At 44.2% G+C, this 20,631-nt stretch overlaps 1 protein-coding gene across 2 annotated transcripts in view; it reads left to right on the forward strand.

The window, feature by feature from the left end:
* The first annotated feature begins 3,800 nt into the window (after positions 1-3,800).
* Positions 3,801-20,631, forward strand: part of LOC136014797 (calpain-8-like) — a 30,444-nt gene continuing 13,613 nt past the window's right edge. The window contains exons 1-8 of one of the 2 annotated variants that reach the window (XM_065679795.1): positions 3,801-4,068; positions 6,377-6,446; positions 14,481-14,599; positions 15,759-15,892; positions 16,183-16,351; positions 17,233-17,316; positions 18,157-18,242; positions 19,603-19,677. In XM_065679795.1, the coding sequence (XP_065535867.1) occupies positions 3,832-4,068; positions 6,377-6,446; positions 14,481-14,599; positions 15,759-15,892; positions 16,183-16,351; positions 17,233-17,316; positions 18,157-18,242; positions 19,603-19,677 (974 nt within the window). In that variant the 5' untranslated portion in view covers positions 3,801-3,831. The remainder of the gene's footprint in view (positions 4,069-6,376; positions 6,447-14,480; positions 14,600-15,758; positions 15,893-16,182; positions 16,352-17,232; positions 17,317-18,156; positions 18,243-19,602; positions 19,678-20,631) is intronic. The other variant, XM_065679796.1, reaches the window with a different exon arrangement.

Here is a 20,631-nt window from a genome sequence, read left to right on the forward strand (position 1 = left end):
GTAGCCAGTGGGAGAGGTATGTGCAGGAATGCAGAGAAAAGGTTTATTCACCACCATGGCTTGTTAGGCTGGCCCCAAACACAGGGGGGCTGTACTGTCCCAGGTGGCTTGATGGTAGACGAAGATATGTTGGCGTAAGACAGGATTTCTCTTATTATATGGGAAGCTGGTTGCCCTAGCAGGCTACCCACAAAATCCTCTGTAACCAGGTAAGTTGGCAGATGTGGGTGTGAGTCCACAGTCAGAGGGAAGGAAGTTCTTCTGAGCACTTCATGAGCCAGTCCCTCGATTTATACATGTTCACACATATGCTCATTTCCTTAAAGCAAGGGGTGATTTCCACTCGACTGTGAGGCCAGTGTAATGCTCCCAGCACTAGCAGGCCCAAGAATAGTTTCCCACTAGCATCCCCCTAAAAGTAGGCAACTTTAAAGAAAGAAAATGAAATTTGACTTTTTTTTAAGCTCCCTGCACACCTGCAGCTCTTCAACAAAGTCACGTTTTGCAAGTAAAGTGTTTTCAGCTGTTTTTGCAGCAGCTCATGCTGGTTGCTGGTGAGGAGCATCCAGCTGCCACTCTCAGCCTGGAATCCTAGGCAGGATGGGCTTCTACTTCCTTATACCACTGTCAGCAGTTGTGAGCAGCTTGGGGCTGCTCTGCCCTGTACCTGGGTCATCCTGCAAAATGCATCCACCCTTCCTAGCTCCTTATCGTGCTGAAGAACCACTCGTGGATCAGCCTGGTTGTGTTATGGAGCTTCACTCCTGCAGTGCAGGCATTACCACTGCAGAATGCCATCTTCCTCCTCATCAGGCACCAACACTTTTCTGGCTTTTATAAAACAAATGAATAGGATCATGGCTAATTTCAGATGCTTTTCCCTTTAGGGAACCCACTAGGCTGCAGCCTGTAGCAAGCACTCCCTCCCCAAACATTTAGATAAAATATTTCAACCTCTAGAAGAATAATCTTATAGACAAACATTTAGTACCTTTTATAGCTCACACTAGTCTGCCTATTACTAGTCACTCCATTTTCACAGTAATAGGATAGGTAGATGCCCATACATCTAGAAGAGGAGAAGGAAGCATTCTAAATCAAACTAATCCCTTTCCGCGCTGCAGGGTCTACAATACAGCTAAGCGGCTTTAAATCTCATTAGCAAAGTGGTGCAGTGCAGGAGAGCCGTTTCGTTTTAACACACTACAGCAAAAACGTAGCTAGAACTGCTAGATAATTGGTGGTTATTTTCTTCTAAAAGGTTTCCACAGATACAGAACAGTCTTGATTTCATGGAATTTGCAGGCTTTGAAACTGAGATGATGGTTCCTTTGGTTCTTTGCCATTTCTCTCCTCTTGCTGTCATCAAGAAAGGGGGAGAGGGGAAGGAAAGCAGGAAGAACCAGGCAAAACTACAGAAATCCTGTAAGGAACAAAAATCTGAATAACTGTTATAACTTTTTATCCGGTTGGTTTTTTCCTTGGGCTTAATGCCTTCAGCAGCAGTTTCTGGGAGTCACGGGGAATCTGAGAGCTTTTCCCCCCATAGTACAACTGTCATTTGTTGCTGTAGTCAGCAGCTACAGTCATAACATTTTCCTCTTCTCTGTATCCTCTAGATGGTGCTTGTGTATCACTTTCTACACAAGATAAATCATGCTGCTGCTGATCAAGCTTGGAAACCAGTGTGGAGTTCTGTACTGCTGATCACTAGGAACAGAGGGTTGTGGTGAGCACAGTGGGTGCTGAGCTGGTCTAGGCCTTCGTCAGAGAAAATGGTTGTCCTCAGCCTCTTCCCAAATGTGAGGTATATGGCACAGAAAAAAATCCTGTGGCACATTTTATTGGAGTGTATGAGGATTGAAATCTGATTGTGTTTCCTGTGTATTGCACCTCAACACACTGGTGACGATGGACAAGAGTTCACCCCTTCTGTGCCCACTTGTGCCCGGTAGCAACTGGAGTTACAGAGCACACAGCGTATCAACTGTACGTCTAAAGAGTATGTGGGAAACAAAAGATTCCTGAGCCAAATGCCCTGGGTTCACGAATTCACAACACTGCCAGAGCTTGCAGCTTAGAGCAATTACAGCAAAGTGGGAGCGTGCCTCTGGACCAGAGGAAGAGAGGAAACTTCAGCACAAGACGCTAGTTCAGGGAGGGAAAGCAAGCAGTGTTCTGCCCCTTGAGCAGAGAAAATGGGTATCTCTGAGTGGGTCTATATACATTCTAGAAAGAAAGAACCCCTGCCCTCAACCATTTATGATTCCACTCTTCACTCTGGTTCATGGAATCACCTAGAAGTAGTGAAATGAAATGAGAGATGAAATGAAATGAGAGATGAAATGAAATGAGAGATGAAACTCTGGCCATCCTCCTTTACTCAATTTCAACGGTATTAATTGAATTTGTGGATAACCAGTATAGTAACACCCTCAGCCCAGCCTTCTCTACCTGTGCCCACCTGGACCTGGCCAAGTCATTTTGTTTCCTCTTTTGCATTCACACTCTTCAAATATTTGCAGACAAGCAACCTGGCTAGCCTCTGTTTGGACTCCTTATCTCAACAGGTTTCGGTCCTTAAAAATTCCCTCTTCCCTTCCCCACACCTCCTCTCTAAACTTACCAAGGGGTAGGCAGTCATCAAACATACTCTCTGGCAAACAGAACTGCTGTTTCCCCAGCTCTTAGCTTGACACACAGGGGGCTTTGCTGGGGAAACCTGACCATTAAATAGGAAGACAGCAGAGAGCAGCTATGCTCCATGGAAAATTGCTCCTGCTTCAGTTTTTGAACCTACAGACACTTGCAGCCACCTTGCCAAGGAGATGTGCACCTCTGGGGCTGCAAGGGTAGACACCTGGAGGTTTTCTACTTCAAGAACAGGAATCACTGTTTTTTAAGGTCTAAAAGGCCTTCTGCACCTGAAGCTCGCTTTGTTTTTTGCCTGTAAGTATTCTGTGCGCAGGAAGCACCACCAAAAGACTGTAAACATGATGGTTGACTTCTCACTAGCCAAGGTAAGATCTCATTTTTATAGATGGGGAAGGTACAGTGACTTTCAGCCATGGTCACACTGGAGATGGGGTGCAGGCATTACCAGCTTGCCTCCTTATCTGGTGATACAACTCTCCATTTCTGGCCTAGGCTAGGATCACATCCTTGCCCTCTGCAGGTCATAGAGCCAGGTGGCCATCTCTAGCTCTGTTGAGCTCACACCTTTTATTGCTAATAAATTAACTCATGAAATCATGCTGCTTTGGGAGTACCAAAGAGATTTTACCTTTTTGTTTAAAGATCACTTAAACCAGAAATGAGTTCAACTTTTCAACTTTAGAACTCAGTGGTATCTCCGTAGCCAGGTAAGCTGCAGCAATAGATACCCAGCTTCAGGCTTTGTGGCTGTGTAGCCCTCCAACAGTATAGAGCCTGATCTCAGAAGGAAGGAAAGGAGTTTAAAATCATCTTCATCCGGACTCAAACCTAACTTTCAGCACACTGAACACACACAATGACTTCCCATGTGTAAATAGGTGTGTCTACAAAACCACTGGTTTTCCCTTGCTCCTTGTTAGAAGCGTATCTTTAAAAGGGGCAGAAAAAAGCAAACAAGGTGGGAGTATCACAAGGCAGTGCCACAGTCCCAGCAGCAGCCCCCAGCCTCCATCTCTCTAATACATCTTAGGTACATATTTGCTTTTCTGGTGCCTCCTCCCTCCAGGGTTGTTAGAACACTTAGAGCAGCCACCAGCTCCACCCCAGCCTATTACCTGCCTGTATTCACCTCCTGTTGCCCAGGAGGCAAAGACAGAGCCAGGAGGGTGGCCAGTCATGTCCAGGGTTGCAGCGAGGCTGTGCCAAGAAAGAGCGGCTGCAGATGGGCTGGGATCCAACAGGAATGCCATCAAGTATTTGAAGCAGGACTATGAAGCCCTGAAGCAGCAGTGCCTGCAGGCTGGCACTCTGTTCAAAGATGAGGAGTTCCCGGCTTGTCCTTCCACACTGGGCTACCGAGATCTGGGACCGTATTCCTTCAAAACCCAGGGGATAGTCTGGAAGCGCCCCACGGTAAGAGTGCTTTATAACTACTGGTTTTACTGGGTTCAGATCAAGTTAAATTCCACCTGGACATCCATGCTAAATCAGTGGTGAATATCCATGAATATCCACTGTCTGTACGTTTTGGTTTTTTCTTCTATCTTGCTATAGCAGATGCAAGGTTGAAAAAGGGATAGGGAAAAAAGAAATCAATGCCTTCTAAACTCTTTATAAAGCAAGGAATCCTATAACTGGTTCATGGGAACCTGCTTCCTCCCTGTTCATCCTACCTCCACGGAGCTACAAGTTCAGGGTGCAATCCAGACCTGGGTACAAAAGCTCCATGTGTATCCAGACAGAACACAAGGCCTCCCAGGAGCCATGGACCAATTGTAACGGCACCTACACCAAGGTCTTCCCACTGTGCACCCCAGGAAAGCAGGCTAATACTTAAACAAAATCCTCTTGCTCTCTTCAAGCTACCTATAACAGTTAAAGAACAACTGGCTGGAACTGTTATTAGTGTTATATCCCAAAAAAGGCCTTACATTTAAAAAGGTCATTTTTATCAGAAAAGATTAGATGTTGATTTTTGATAAAAAACAAACGAAAAAACAAACCCAAAATCAAGGCTTTGGAGATTTTTCTGCACACGCATTTTCCAGTCATTTGTTTCTGTCCCTACTTTGCTCCTCCTTTGTTGTTTTGCCCCTTGACATCAAGAAAAACTGAGAAACAGGAAGGAAGGAACCCCCCCCCCCCCCAACAACTTCCCTTCCTCCAATGGGGGAAAGTGAGAAGCAGGGAAAATATCAAGGCTTGCATTTTTATAATGTTTTTCACCTGAAAAATGAGAACCAGAAGCTTGCAGGTTGAGTGACTCCAAGTTTCTGTGCTGGCAACCCTGCTTGTCCCTCAGCACCTCTCTCTGGCACCTGGATGTTTCAGCAACAAGTACCCTGGATGTGTCTCTCGGCCTTGCTGACCCTGGGCAAAGAGCAGCCTCAGAAAAACTCAGTAAATTAAATTTGTTCTCCTCATGCAAGAGCAAAACTGTGCTTGCTGCAGGCAGAGACACAGCCACAAACTCTCCTCCTGTGACTGCAGGCTGATGGGATCACTGTTCACCTACCTGCCTGCATTCGAAACAGGCAGCAGGACCCAGAGAGCAATCTGGAGGAGACCTGCTGGAGGAACACCCCCTGAAAATTAGATATCCACTAAGGCCATTATCCCCAGGCTGTGTCTGCTGTGTGCAGGCAGTGAATGTTAGACACTCTGCCATCAAAGACTTACCTTCTGATTTCAACAGTGGGCTTATAGAAAGGGAGAAGGTGGAAATGAAGTTGTGTGCAAGGTGTATGAGGCACTCTGCAGTGGCTCAGAAAGGACAAAGGGTGAGAAATCAGTTGTACACAACTGACTGCCGCCAGGCATACCACTTTGGAGGGAGGTAACCTCTCACAACTCCTATCCACTGAGGCAGCTGACCAGCTGGGAAACCGCAAAAGCAAAAGGATGCAGTTGAGATCACACCTATTGCAAAGGGAGGTTCGCAAACTGGCTCTTCGTCATGCACAAGAAGTTCTGGGTTGCCCCAGAGGATGCTCATGCTGACCACTGCTGCTCCCTGGGAGAGCTGGTGACTGCCTAAGCCTTCCTTCACCCTGCTTGCCAAGTTAGGCTTCCTATAAACTGCCTCTTGCTGCCTTCCAGAAGCTCATGGAAAACACTGAGGAGAAAGGGAAGGCTTTTGTCTCTAGAGAGACAATATTAACTTCCTAATTCAGGGCATGAATTGTTGGGGGCTTCCAAGTTGGGATAAGAGGGACAGTCATTGCCATAACCTGCTTGGCTGGCCCCAAAGCACCAAGAGCAAAGAGGGGTCTCTAATAAAAAGCATTTGAGTGGCTGGCCTCCCAGGAAGTAGGGGAACATCCTCCATGCCCGTGGCAGTGGAAACTCAGCACAGCTCCGGAGCCAGCAGCAATGGTCGCAAACTCATTTGCACTGAGGTAAAACCACAGCAAGGTAAAATAAGATATAAGTGCTGAGGTTGAATTTTCACCTCTGTCCCCACAGTAGCAAAAATTCTCACCAATATCACTGACAGTCTCAAGTAGCAAAGGGCTGCAGGGTTTGCCTTGAAAACACACGTGCAGTCTTCAACAAGGCGACGCTGTTCTGATATCACGTTAATCAGACAGAGGACAAAGGGTATCTTTTCAGTGACGTGTTGAAGATTTGTAGTACTTTTTGAACGCTGAAACAAGGAACAAGAAATGGGATTTTTTCAGACCAGGAAGGGTGATGCATGCTTTGAAAATGTGTCTTTCAGGAGTTATGCGCCAACCCTCAGTTTATAGTTGGAGGAGCTACTCGGACAGATGTCTGCCAAGGAGAGCTGGGTATGTACAGTGCTTCTGAATTCAGCTTTGGAAGAAGAAATAGAAATTAAGCTTCACTTAAAAATTCCTCATACACTGACTATTTTGCTGGCTGTCCCCGAGACATAGCATGGAGAGAGGCAGATACCTAAGAAGGGGACTCATGCATTGCTGCCTGAGACAGGGTATATACGGGCTTGTGAGAGCTGTGTCAAACCTGGGAGACATCAAACCATTTCCTGGAGGTAGGAAGCTACTTATCCCATTGTGGGGAGAAGACTGGCTTGCTTTTCACCTCTTGAGGCAGAGCTGGACACCAATCTAATGATGACAGCACTTACCCTGAAGCAAGGGAGTGGGCTTCATATCCACTCCAGCAAGAGCAGCTCCAAAGACTCAGGGAACAAGGGACACTGGGGAAAGGTTCACCCTGCAGCCTAGTTGTTTAGGAGGCAGAGCAAGTTCCAGCCTTAGTTTCACACAAAACTAATACACAACCATGGAACAGGGCAGGAACTGGTTTAGTCCGGGGGCTGGGGCTATGACATGCCATTTCATGCCAAGCAGGATGGCCCATCTGCTTGTAGGTATGAGTTATAAACAAGCACTGCATTGTAAAAAAGGAACAGAGCATGTAAACTTTGTAATAGCATCCATAAGCAAATTATTCCAAGCTCTGCCTTTGTCTAAACAGAGCTCCTATGCAAGTACCAGAAGGAGCTTTATCCCCCCTTTGAAGAGCTGCTGCAGCAGCCTCCTTTCCTGCCTGCCTTGCTGATAAGATCCAGCTCCAGAAGACAGCAGCAGCAGCAACCTCCCCTGACTGCATATAGAGGCGGGAAGGCTGAAGCTCTTGTAATGAGAATTTGATAGATTAGACCCAGAGAAACAGCCTTTCTTCCTCCTGTGCTGCTTACTGCAGTACTCCTGACCTTACTGGTCTTCTAGCCCATCCATTGTGCAAATGAGATTCAAACAATTTCTGCAAGTCATTGGCAATAAATAATACCAATGCTGGTCCTGTAAACAGAGCACCATTAAAGCAATTGCTAAAAAATTCCCTGGTGTGTGGGCTTGTGCTCCAAATGCTAAAAATAAGATGCCCAATCATACACTTCCTCCAGAATATTTATGCGGTGGATACTGGAATAGAGGATGGGGAAATCACTTACCGTGTTTTAGGGGAATGGTTCAGATAAGTAATAAAAGTGACATTTCTTGTCACCTCCAATTTGGAAAGTTTCTATAATTGTGTGTATGTATACATATATATGTATAAAAGATTGTATGCCTAAAGTAATACCTCGTTTTCCTTGACAGTTTACAAGCTAAAGAACTGAAGAATATTACTTGCCCTTAAACTAGAAGAGGTCAATGCATTATTTGTGTTGAGCCTAAAAACTGAATGCAAATACCCTGAGCCTCTCTTTTGATTTCTGACACCTCCTGAATATCTCTGTGGAGTCCCAGTCCTCTGTGCTAAATGGGCTTTCATTAGAGAGCAGTGCCAAAATCCACAAACTAACTAGCAGTACTGTACCCCTGTACTGAATCTGGGGACAGTGCCTGGCTCCAGGCTTTCCCAAGCCAGCCTTTGGTGGGCAGTACCCCAAGTGCTAGTCCTGAAAGCTACCCCTTAGCCTAGAAGAAAAGCCCCCAAATCTCCTTTTGTTAGAAGCTTCCTTTTCTCTCTCTTTCTCAAAAATAAAAGGACAAAATAATCAAAGATAAAATCATAGAATCACAGAATGGTTTGGATTGGAAAGGACCTTAAGATCACCCTGTTCCAACCCCCTGCCATGGTTAGGGACGCCTCACACTAGACCATGACACTCAAGGCTCTGTCCAAACCTTGAACACTGCCAGGGATCAGCATTCACAACTTCCTTGGGCAACCCATTCCAGTGCCTCACCACCCTCACAGTGAAGAACTTCTTCCTTATATCTAACCTGAACTTGCCCTGTTTCAGTTTGAACCCATCACCTCTTGTCCTATTGCTACAGTCCCTGATATAGAGTCCCCCTGCAGCATCCTTGTAGGCCCCCTTCAGGTACTGGAAGGCTGCTATGAGGTCTCCACGCAGCCTTTTCTTCTCCGGGCTGAACAGCCCCAACTTTCTCTGCAAGGCTGCTTCTATTCACTTTTACACACACTGACCCTTCACAGAAATAAACTTCAGGCACGGTACTTTCCCTCTAGTGTTCAGGTATTTGCTTTGCATCTCTGAGGCATGCTATGTTTTTTTGTTATTTGATCCAGCACCTTGAATATCAAAGTCCTTTTACTGAAGCCCACATGTAAAACACTTCCATCGAAATGAACCCTGATTACATATTTACATAAGGCACGTATGTGACCTGTTAACAAGTCCTTTAGGGAAATAGAGCCTATTTTTAATAATCTTCACTGACATGTTTCTTTTCTTAAAAAAAGAAAGAATAAAAATTAACACTGCAGGTCTGGGCTTATATGAACAAAAGGAACAAGAAACCCCAGAGTTAGTCTCACTCCATTAAACTTATTTCTTTGACAACAGTGTAAGCTAGATGAATATCAGCTTGGGAAGTTTGATGGGAACTTGAAAGAGGAAATATTTTAAATGTTCTTTGAACCATATCTTTTTGATAGCCTAGTAACAACTTGCAATGCAGTCACATAGTCTCAGTTATTAAAGGTGACTTATGGGGTTTTCTTGCAGCTATTTGAGTAAGTTAAACCCCAGAACTGTTTGCAGAAGTTCAAGAAGCAAGTGGCATAAATTTAACTTAAATAATATAAAACACACTCAAACCCTCTCAGTTTAATATTGGCTTTCCAGATCCATGCTGTTCATATTCATGGGCACCTTTGTCCTGAAGTCCCTTGGCCTGGGCTGTCAAGAAGTCCCTTGAAGCCAGGGCAGATGTACCAGTTCACACCAGCTGAGGAGCCCACCCCATCCATGCTTTGTTTGTGTCTTAAGGGCAGATCTGAGAAGATCATGGGTAGATTGGAGAACAAACCAAAGCCTGATAGTTCTGAGATAAATCTGATACCTTCTGAGTGAGCCTTTGGAGCTCTTGTAGGCAGGAAAGTTCTCAGTAGTTCTGTGCTTGTTCATGTATTTTGCTATAGACATTAATGTGTCTTCTGATGTTCAGTCCCATGGGCACTGGAGATCCTTGTTCTACATGCCCTAAATCTTGAAAAATATATTCACTGACAACTCTGAGACCCCAAAGAGAAGAAAAGCTGTTCCTTTGTTGGATGCTTCTTTGCCTTTCTGTACACAGCTGCAGAGCTTCATTCATTTCCATAGAAAAATTCAGGAAGCCTTCTTTAGAAATGTCAAAACAGGAACAACCTTTACTGCCAGAAATTATAAAGCTGTATGTGCTTCTTTGATGTCTGCTAGGTTTATGAGCTCTGAAGAAGGGCTTCCAGTAAAGGCTAAAGCTGAGAATCAAATCTGCTTGACAAACAGAGAAGCAAGAAGCACAGTAGTGCATTTGAGTCCCTTCTGAACATCTTCTGAAATAGCAAGAAGCCAGGGTGCAGCCTGGAGAGAGATACTTCTGTCAAGGCCAGACAAAAGGATTGGGCAATATGGTCTGTGGTGAGGCATCCCTGCCTATGGCAGGTGGTTGGAACTGGATGATCTTATGGTCCTTCCCAACCCAATCCATTCTATGATTCTGCTGTCCAGTTAGATCTTTGAACCAGGCACTTGGACTTTTAGCTGAAACTCACCATCACTAGGTCACTGAAGAGTGTGTATGCTCTGTGTCTAGACACTTTGATGATAGCTAAACCAGAAACGGAGCGTGGCTCTGTAGCAACTGAAACTAATCAGATTTCTCATTTATTTTCTGGCCTCTGTGAGTGCAGCATGCTTGGGTAAACATCATCAATACAGAGGAGTCACTCAGCTCCCAGGTCACTGAGGATTCGGAATTCTCTGCAGCAATTCGATTATCTCTCTAAACCAGGAGGTGCTTGTGTAGCACTGAGAACACGAGCCATCTCCGTACATCTGCGAGCAGCAAGTGATCTTATTTCAAGCACACTAAGACACAGTAATTCTCCAAGATCATGTGGATATATATGTATATATATGCACACACACAGAGCGAGGCTTCATCTTTACCCTTTCCACCAAAAACTGAAGGTCAAAAATGCTTATTTCAATCTATAAATAAATAAATAAATAAGCACTGTATGCTACCAACACTATAAATTAGTTCAGATCCAGGAATCAAGCTGGCTTCTTTTTAGCACATTCAGCAGCAATGATAAACACTGTAACTGGCACTTGTCTGAAAGTTCTGTTCATTAAATATGAGGCTGAACACAAAGCAGTGTACGTGCCTGTAGGTGATTCAGCCTTGCAGGGCTGATGGTGAGAAAACTTTGTTAAAAATTCATTTCTATAAGCTGAAAGGCTACGACTTCAAACACATACGGTGAGCAGAAATGCTTTCTGATATTGGCATTCTTCTGACTATAACTGGATTGGAAATACATTCTAATTAAATATTTAATTCATTGGCCAATTGGCCTCATTTTCCTCTTCCTTCAAAAACCAACATTTTAGGAAAGGAATCAGATAGTTTCCTCACAGTTTGAAACATTGCTCATAACCTGCAGCTGAGTCAGGACAAGTCTGAGTTGTCCTACACAAGCTGCCTTTCTAGGGAGCTTGCGCTTTGCACTGTCCTGTAGGCACAGCCACAAACAAAACTGAACTTTGCTGCTGGCAAAATGCTGCTGAACTTTGAAGAAGGGAACATGTACTGTCAACTTGTGCTCTTTTAGAACTAGCAATACATTATCCAGTAGAGCTGAGAAAACTTATTAATAGGCCAGGATCCCATTGTGGTGTACAAGGAGATAAGAGGCAACTTGTGCAGTTTAGGCTCCATCCTGGAAGCTCTTTGATACAGACAGATTCCTGCATCCTCTTTAATTCATCACAGGCGCTTGAATGTCATGCATCACTTGTATATAAATAAGTTCCCAAACCATGTGCTCCTAGGCACCCCACGCAAACCTTCATTTTTATCAAGTTACTGCACAGCAGCCAATTCCCAGCTGGTTCCTTTTGGAGCGCATGGTTGATGCTTGTTCAGCCACAAGCTCAGCCAAAGGTATTAGGCTCCCAAGCAAGGTTTAGAGATAGGACTCTGCATATTTTCCCAACTTAACTCTTCCAACACATTTCTTTCCATGCGTGCTTTGAGCAGAGTTGCCCCTAATGCTTCCCTAGGAGGTTAGATTGCATGGTGTGCTTGCAGGAGGCAGAAGCGCCAATGTCACTCATTCTCCCAGATGCCAAGAAGTTAATTCGTACTGTAAGATTGCTGTAAAGGATTTCACGCTGCATTTGGCATCTTATGGAGTTGAGATTGTGGAGTTGTTTAGCTCCGAGTCAGGGAAGTAAATAGCATATTTAAGGAAATCCCTCTTATTTCACTGACTCTTCTGCCTAATTGTGCATTAATCATACACCATCCTCGGCAAAGCCCAGAGTAGTTTCCCCTTCACTGGCTGTAAAAACCTAGCCTGGACCAGGAAGGGGAAACCCTTACAGATATTGCACATTGGGAAAGCACCAACTTATCACTGCTGCAGACCTTCTCTAGTCTCACCATGAGTGGAGGGACACCACAGGAACACCAGGACCCCCACCCTGCAACCTTCTGTGCTCCACAGCATGCCAGGAACAGACAGAGCAGCAAGAAAGTCTGGGTAGTGCTTGAAATGAGGGCTTAATTTATAACTTTATGAGGCTTTTCATCTTCCTTCTCTGAAGAGTCATTCCTCCGACTTGCCACCATTATTGCTATCTGCCCAAGCAAAAGGACAAATTATAACAGCATAAGGAATACACCTGTACTAAGGAAAGCCCAAAAGAAATACATACAAAGCAGATCTAGGTGTTCTGTCTCATTTTTTGCTTCATCTACATTTTCTTGGGAGAGGAGTTTCTTGAAGCCTTCCCCCCCGCCCTGCCTCGTGCACTCCCAATTTTGCTTATTTTATACATAGATAGCTAAGGCTGGGGAGAATCTTCCAGACCAGGGAGTTGAGCCCTCTCCCACAGAATGGGAAAGAACTTAGAAAATAATTAGGTTGAAGATGAACTTAACGTTTTTGCTCTAAGTTGTTCTAGAGGCTGAGGCTTTTGGATTCTCTTCCCTATATGCACAGCAGCACCTCTTTCCCATTTCCAGTTTAAAGACATCACAACCCTTTCGTTTTAATTTGTCTGTGCTCCTGTAAAAGGAATCTTACTTTTCAAGTAAGAGCTCTTGGCTCAAACAGCTTTTCTGCAAAGTAGCATTCAACCTACCTCACACTTCCTCTTCAAACTTCACTTGAGTAACATGAGCAGAACAAAACTTCAGCCTCTTCTCATAAGAAGGGCAGGTGGAGGGGGAGAAGGAGATAATCCAGATATTTTTCTACCCCTTTGTACCTTCAATGCTCTTTCTTGAATGTGACAGCCAAGATAACACAGAGAAATCCTGGGGCAAGGCTCAAGCAGCACCTCATATACTAATACTAGGTTTTCCCTCCTGATTGGAAACAGAAGGGAAACACTGGGTACAGGATGGAAACTGGGTGGCACACTGGGTAGTCCACTCTTTTGCACCCATAATCCAATGAGCCAGCTCTGGTGGTTAGTTACAGATCATCACACCAGGGCACTTCTTTGCTGGTGTTTCTCAAGTCTCTGCTTGCACAGCTGGAAACATCTGTTTCTTGCTCAGCTTGTAAGAGGTACCTGGGTATCACCCAGTGAGTACAGGAAGCAGGGAGCATGAGCACCAGCAAGTCCCCAAATCTTGCCTATACAATTATATTCATGATGGCACTATATCATAAAGCCCAAGTCTATATAAAAAGTTAACTGCTGCTCTAAGATACTAAATCATGCTACAGACTAAACTCTTTCCTCTGCTTCTCTGCTTAGCTTATTTCCACTGACACAAGAGCTATTATGCCAGTTCCTTTTGCAGAATATGCACATGCATAAAGAAACTATGTCTTGGCACAGATAATCCACAGGGAACCAGGAAAAATGGACCTTCAAAGCAGTTTTGTTCTCCCAGATTTTCTGCACACCTCAGAAATAACACAGAATCACAAAAGTGCTTCCTACTGTTTGCAGCGTGCAAACACTGTAAGAAACCCAGGAGTCGCTGAGATTCCTGGGGGAGCCACCTTTCACATGATAGTAGCTTCTACTTGTCCAACCTCCAATCCACAACAAGCAGGTAACTAGCCTGCAAACAGCTCCAGCTGCAGGATGCACAGCCTCCAGGGAGGGTACCCATACTTACTAGGACAAGGAATAGGCCAGAAAAGATTCACCTCCTTATAGTGTTCCCAGGCAATTTCAGCTTCCATTAGGCTCTTGGGCAAATCTGTAGTAATAGCTCTAAGTGCTGGTTCCAGTTCAGACCTTTGATAAATGGGCTAAGGAGGAATAGCCACCCAAATTTTCCTGCTATCCATCAAATCATCTCCAAAGATAGAAATGGAAGTCCCACCGTCCTTTTATCAACCCAGAGCTCTTGCCCTCTTCTGGACACTTTCTAAGACCTTGCCTCTCCCAGGTGTGGTAGCTTGGTTTTAATGTACCACAGTTCATCAACACTGTAGTGCCCAGCAAGCTTTACAACCCACATACCCCAAAAGCCTTCTCTCCCTGGTTATGTTCTTGACATCCTGAGGGAATTGACAAGCTTAGATAAAGCAGCCTGCTTTCACAGCTTCATTAAAATATCAAAATAGCAAAGCCCAAACTAGACCATCGAAATTACCACCATGATCAGCCTTAGAGGACCCAAGATACCTGTGCAGTCTGGGTGAGTAGAAAATGAGCAAAAGAGATAAATAACAAAACAGAATGGATTGCAGAACCAATATTGAGTCTGGCAGGACCTTGCAAAGCTCTTAATGCTGGCATTTAAGTCTAGAGGGAAGCACGATATAATGGCGTAAGGCTCAGCTCAGCAAACTCTTATTTATAAAAGAACTTCTCTGCCATGTATCATATGTGGTTTTAGGTGATTGCTGGCTCCTGGCTGCCATTGCATCTCTCACTTTGAATCCAGACATTCTGTACCGCGTTGTTCCCAAGGCTCAGAGTTTCCAGAAGGACTATGCCGGGATCTTTCATTTTCAGGTACCTATAAGATCAAGGTATTGAGAATAAAAAAGGAAAATTCTAGTATTTAGATAAACCAGGGTTGGTTTTTGTGTGTGTGTGTTTGGCACAGGCTAAATATTCGAGAATTAAACTGTTCATGTGAAATTGGTGGGGGAGAGGGAAAGAAAAGAAGAGCACAGTTAAAGAATGCTAAGTGACACCTGCTTACTGGCTAGGTTCTGCTGTCTTACAGCTGATAGGGCTCAGTGAGCTATACAGGGTTTGTAAACTGAGCCAAGCCATCATGCCATGTAAGTCAAGCCAAGCTCTGTCACTGCTAACTGTCAAGAGTGAATTCAGGCTGATGTGGTTCCTTCTGCTTCTCCTTCCCTTCCCTCCCCTCCCTGTGGCTCTGCCTGGATTTCCTTACCTGTAGACTAAGTTTATTGAAGCTGAGGCAGCCTGCTTTGACTGAAGATTAGGCTCGGGTGTGAGCAATATGGGTTCATTCTGCAAAGATAAAGGAGGTGTTTTGGTGAGGACAGATGTTATAGAGCACACACCTACTCCTTCCACCAGCACATCTCAGCAGAGGGGGTTATTATGTGAGTTATCTTGTTTCCTTTCAGGACTGCATCAAATTATGGAGTGTTTCTAGAGTTCAGGCACAAAGTTAGCATTAGGAATGTTACGCACATTTCCCAGTATTTCCAATAGGGATTGGCACTATTAAGGCCTTTTGGGTGACCTCTCCTTACAGCAGTTTTACAGGGGCATGGTTGTTTTATTTTCCAGTGGATTGGGCCTTAAAAGAGTAGACAAGAAAAGGCACTTTAGAGTATTCTGATTTGGATACTCTGAATTGATTTGAATGGGAACCAGCACACAGAGCTATTACTGCACACTAGCTTTCTGGACTCGCCACCCTGGAGCTCAGACAGTGTTTCAAGTGCAACAGTGGCTGTTAATATTACCTATCAGCAAAATTGAATACGTTAAAAGCCTGCTTAGTGCTTCATAGGGCTGGGAAGGGTTTGCCTCTAGTAAAAGGGAGAGGGATCCAACACAGGAATGAAACCTTACAGTGACTTATCCAGGGGGAGCTGATGGCAGGTGAAGGGGTAGGAAGATAGTAGTGTGGAGCTATTACGTGCACACCAGCCTCTATTATCTTTTCCTGTCTTCTTTCCATCAGTTCTGGCAGTACGGGGAGTGGGTGGACGTCGTGGTGGATGACCGGCTGCCCACCAGGAACGGGAAGCTGCTCTTCGTGCACTCGGAGGAAGGCAATGAGTTCTGGAGCGCACTGCTGGAGAAGGCCTATGCCAAGTACGTTGCCTAAGCAGGAGCAGCACTCCTGGGTGTGCAGAAGTTGACTGTTGAGGTGGTTGTGGTGTTAGACACAATGCACTACACTCAAATGCAGCCTCCATTCCATCCGTTATTTACTTATCTAGGTCCGCAAAGGGTATTACTAGCTGTCTGTTTCAAGGGGTTTTATTGCTGGTGCTCCAGGTCACACTGATGTCTGATACTAAATTATAAACCCTTCTTTTTGCAGTGCCAGTGCTTACAGGTGGAGATGGCCCCTGATAAAGCTCTTGTCATCTCTCCCCCAGGTTGAACAGCTCTTATGAAGCTCTCATAGGAGGATCCACTATAGAGGGCTTTGAGGATTTTACTGGAGGCATCTCCGAGTCCTATGAACTGCGGAGGGCTCCTTCAAACCTGTATCAAATAATCCAGAAGGCTCTGAGAGCTGGGTCACTGCTTGGCTGTTCGATTGATGTAAGACACTGCTGCTGCTTTACTTTCCTTGCTCTTCTTCTCAGGGCTCTGGTCTATACTGCAGCAAAAGCTCAGACCAATGTTAGACATAGGCAGGAAGGTCTGAAGTAAAATCAAAGTCTAATTAATGGGAGAATTTTATTGATTTCAGCTATAAAAATGTTGGACTAAGTTCTAAATAGCCAACTCTCATCATGCCTCCCTTTTTACAAGCATGCGATAATACTTAGAGCCATGGCATGAACTGTGGACTTCCGCACACTGTTTTCATTCTCCAAGTATCATTTCTCACTTGTATGCTGTGTAATTTCAGCTCCAGACCCTTGACTGCCAGAGACAAACTTTTTGAGACGTTTTCTTGTAGCCTGTAGTCTGACTCCGCCTTTGGTTTTCAGTCCTAAAGAGTATTAATTAACACATGTAATGCCAACTCTCTCAAGTTACAGATGATGTTTGTACGTGTTACTGAAACTTCATGCCTTTCACACCCTGTTTCCTTATCTTGGTTGAAGTCCTGATTCATGGCATATAAGATTATTCAAGTTATTAAAATTTTGATATGTATGGCAGACTAGATCTTAGTTCGCACGAACATGTCTTTGCAGGTGACTGGGTCTGTTACCTGAGCTGGGAACTGGATTTAGATTTAGATTTAGATTTCATTGAATTTCTGCTGTGCTAGGACTGCATATTTAGGGGCTGGAACTGTAGAGATGAACTTCTGCTGTGGATCTCACCTCTTTTTAATATACTTTGCATCAAGAATATTGATATTCATTGTACATACTGTTTTGAATATCTTCCCCTATATTCATTTGCTCATGAAAGCAGAGTTCATGTACAGTATGTAGTCCTAAATGAGTATACTTTTATTGTCCCAGATAACATCTGCATCTGAAATAGAAGCAATCACGAGTCTGAAGTTGGTAAAGGGACATGCTTACTCTGTCACTGGGGCAGAAGAGGTAAGCCAGACTCTCGAGGGCCATCATACCGATCAGCTAGGGCTTGCAATACTACACTGCCTTCAACTTTCTGATGTCTTTCTGTGACTGACCAAATAAATATGTTGCTCACCGATGCACCCTCTTACAGTAAAAGGAAAGTACCTGCAGTACTCAGGTCAGAAGCTCTGTACTGGCAGTTACATACAGTATATATAGTATATATGCTCATATATATAGTGTATATAGAGTGCAGTCTTCAACTTGTGTTGTAGCAGCAGACTGGAACACAAAATATAAAGGTGGGCCAAGCTGTAACTGAAATGGAGGGTACAGAAAGGAGAAACAGAAGAGGCAGCCTTTTCCCCACGTTTGTACTTCATGAAGTGGAAGCATGTACTTTGCCAGTCAGCACTGATGAGAAAGGAGTAAAAGCCTCTTTCAGGAACTCTCAGCCATTACTCTCACCTTCGCAGTGAGCCCTAGATACTCCTGTTCCTCTGCAACCGAAATCCTTACAGAGGTGCCCATGCCAAATAACCTCTTTCCAACCTTGCTGTGTTGTGCGATGTCTCCTACTTTTGAGGATGTAGATATTCTGCTGTTTTGTAGCTGATGTTTTTCCTAGCAGGTTGCTGTCATTATATGAAACGGTGAGTGCTGCAGCTAATAGCTTGCTTGGTGGCACGGGATAATGTAAAATAAGGGTGGAAGGTATCTATGTGTCTTCTAACTTTTGCAAATTGTAATCGACTGCATCACTCAAGTACAAATCATGTTTTATCCAGTCTGAAAAGCAATTGTCCTGTGATGATTGGAATAATGGAAGTGCTCACGCTCTGCTTGTTGTGGATCTTTTAGGTATATTACAGAGGACGGCTAGAGAAACTAGTGAGGCTTAGAAATCCCTGGGGTGAAGTGGAGTGGACTGGAGCTTGGAGTGATAAGTAGGTTTTTACATGCCCCTGCTTCTCTCTCTTCAGTGTATTTTGGTATGTTTTAAAAATTAAATTGGGACTATAGAGTTAATCCAATCACAAAGCACATTTAGGAGAGATACTGAATCAGTTGGAATAAACCGCTATTAATTTATTAGCAGGGTTAGATATTGATCTGCTCTGCCCAGCGGACATTCTTCCCTGCCTCACGCAGAGCTATCTAATAAGAGCGAACAGCCCATGTTTTAATTGTGGGCCAACGAACGCAAGCCATATCCACATCATTTTGCAAGATAACTTTTCTCAGGTTGATCTTACTGATGGTGCCAGGACCTTAGAAGAATATGCAAACCAATCCCATTCCTGGGAATTACAGCAGGGATAAATTATTTTGCCTCTGCTTCAACTCTAAGGTTGCTTAGCTCTAAAGCAGACCAGTTTCTACTGGAGAATCTTAAAAAATTGGGGATGTTGACTAAGCAAAGGACCTAGAAGTTTGAAGATCTCTCAGAAACTGTCCGAGCTTCCACTAGCCTGGAATCCAGGAAACTGGCAGTGACAACACCTCTTTATTTTTGTATTTAGAATGGTGTAAACTGCACTTTAATTGCAGCCACAATATGTATTTTCATGCAGCACTTGGAGATTCCACTTTCTTCTCCTGACTGACTGACTGCAGCCCTGGTGCTGATGTTGTATCACGCTTAAGGACAGAAAATAGAGATAAACATTACGATTATTCTTACCTTTACCAGAGCTGCTTTGCTCAGCCCCAAGTTAAGATGCCTCAGGCATGCACACATGCCGTATCCTGATTTTATTATGCCTGTTTTATCGTGGCACAACCCTGCTGCGGCAGGTACAGAACTGCATGGACACACGGGAGCAGATCAGAGCAGAATCCAGCTTTTGCTGCACTTGAACATCAGGATGGGAAAGGAGCAGTGATGTTTTCTGCAGTGCTAATCCCACTGGTTTGCTTTCTTCTTTTGTGGCCCCAGCAGCAGAGCTTCTATCATTTCCCTAGGGAGACTCTCAGGCATCCCAGTAGATCTTTCAGTGGAGAAGCTCTGCCTGACTTTCAGGCTGCATGTTTTCTAATCCAGCCAGTCTGAAATATTTGTACATTCTGGCTCCTGGCAGTGATGATTCAGCTTAAGGCTTATTTGCTGCATATATGGTTGCAATGTGATTCTAGCTGCATATAGTCAGGTTGCGGTGTGTACTAACATTGAGAGGGGCAGAAGGTCTAGTTGCTGAAGAAATACATAGTCCTTTGTCAGCTGTAACCAAAGATAGAGCCTAACCCTCTGATCTTGTTGTAGAATGAAACACAACTGAACAGCTTGCTTTTGTGTTTTGTCTGCAGTGGTCCTGAATGGAATTACATTGATCCCAAACAAAAACAAGCTCTGGATAAGCAAGTAGATGATGGAGAGTTTTGGTGAGAACTGTTTGTTTACATTAACCTTTTGGGCATTTTACATGCATGTGTGCTCTTTAAGCAGTCCTTTCAGTTGGGTGGAGAGAAACTGCCAGCACCAAGTGGGTTAATAATGACATGCGTGCATTGTTAGACTTGTGTTTATCTCCCTTCCCATTCAAATATTACCTTTTATTAGAGCTTGCATAATTCAGTGCTTATACAAAATATAGAGACCAGATGGTAATAAAATTAATGAGGTGGCAAGAATGAACCTCAGCTGCTCTACATTTTGAAGTTTATTTTTTTGCCTAAATGCTACACACTAATGAAAAGGTTTAGAGTACCAGCTTGGGAAGAGTCTGTTTACCCAGACCTAATGGAAAGCCCATCCCACCTAGTTGATTATATGGATCAGTACTGAGCTCATGTCACTCTGTCCTAGACTGGGAAGATAAACGGCCACCATCTTGTAGTGCAATCAGCTATACGGACCATAAGGCACTGAGAAATGAGAATAGACCTCTGCTTGCGGCATGAAGTGATCAATGACTGTCACTCATGCAGACGTACTAAGAATACTAAAAATAAACATCAACCATAGAATTAAAGCACAGCACCAAACTGAGACTGTTCTTCTACAGCGTGATGCTTTCATAAGGGCCAATTTTTGCTCCCTTTAAATGGCACCTCCATGCACATTTTTTCCCACCAGTTTTAGTAAATGAAACATGATCATAAGGGATTGCCCACTGCTGGCAATGACAGAAAATGGTATGACTGAGCCCAGTATGTGTAACAGCCATTGACGACTGTCTCCAGGAGACATTAAATCCTGCTCCTCATTAAAGGAGCAGGAAATTTGTCTCCCAAAAGCCAGTTCCAAGATTCAGAGTTCAATTAAATGTGGCTTTGGGTGGCTCTGTAGTACTGATGTTTGCTGCCCTGTTAGGAGAGCCACCCATTTGCAGTCGC

Source organism: Lathamus discolor, chromosome 5, assembly GCF_037157495.1.
Source record: "Lathamus discolor isolate bLatDis1 chromosome 5, bLatDis1.hap1, whole genome shotgun sequence".
Taxonomy (NCBI): domain Eukaryota; kingdom Metazoa; phylum Chordata; class Aves; order Psittaciformes; family Psittacidae; genus Lathamus; species Lathamus discolor.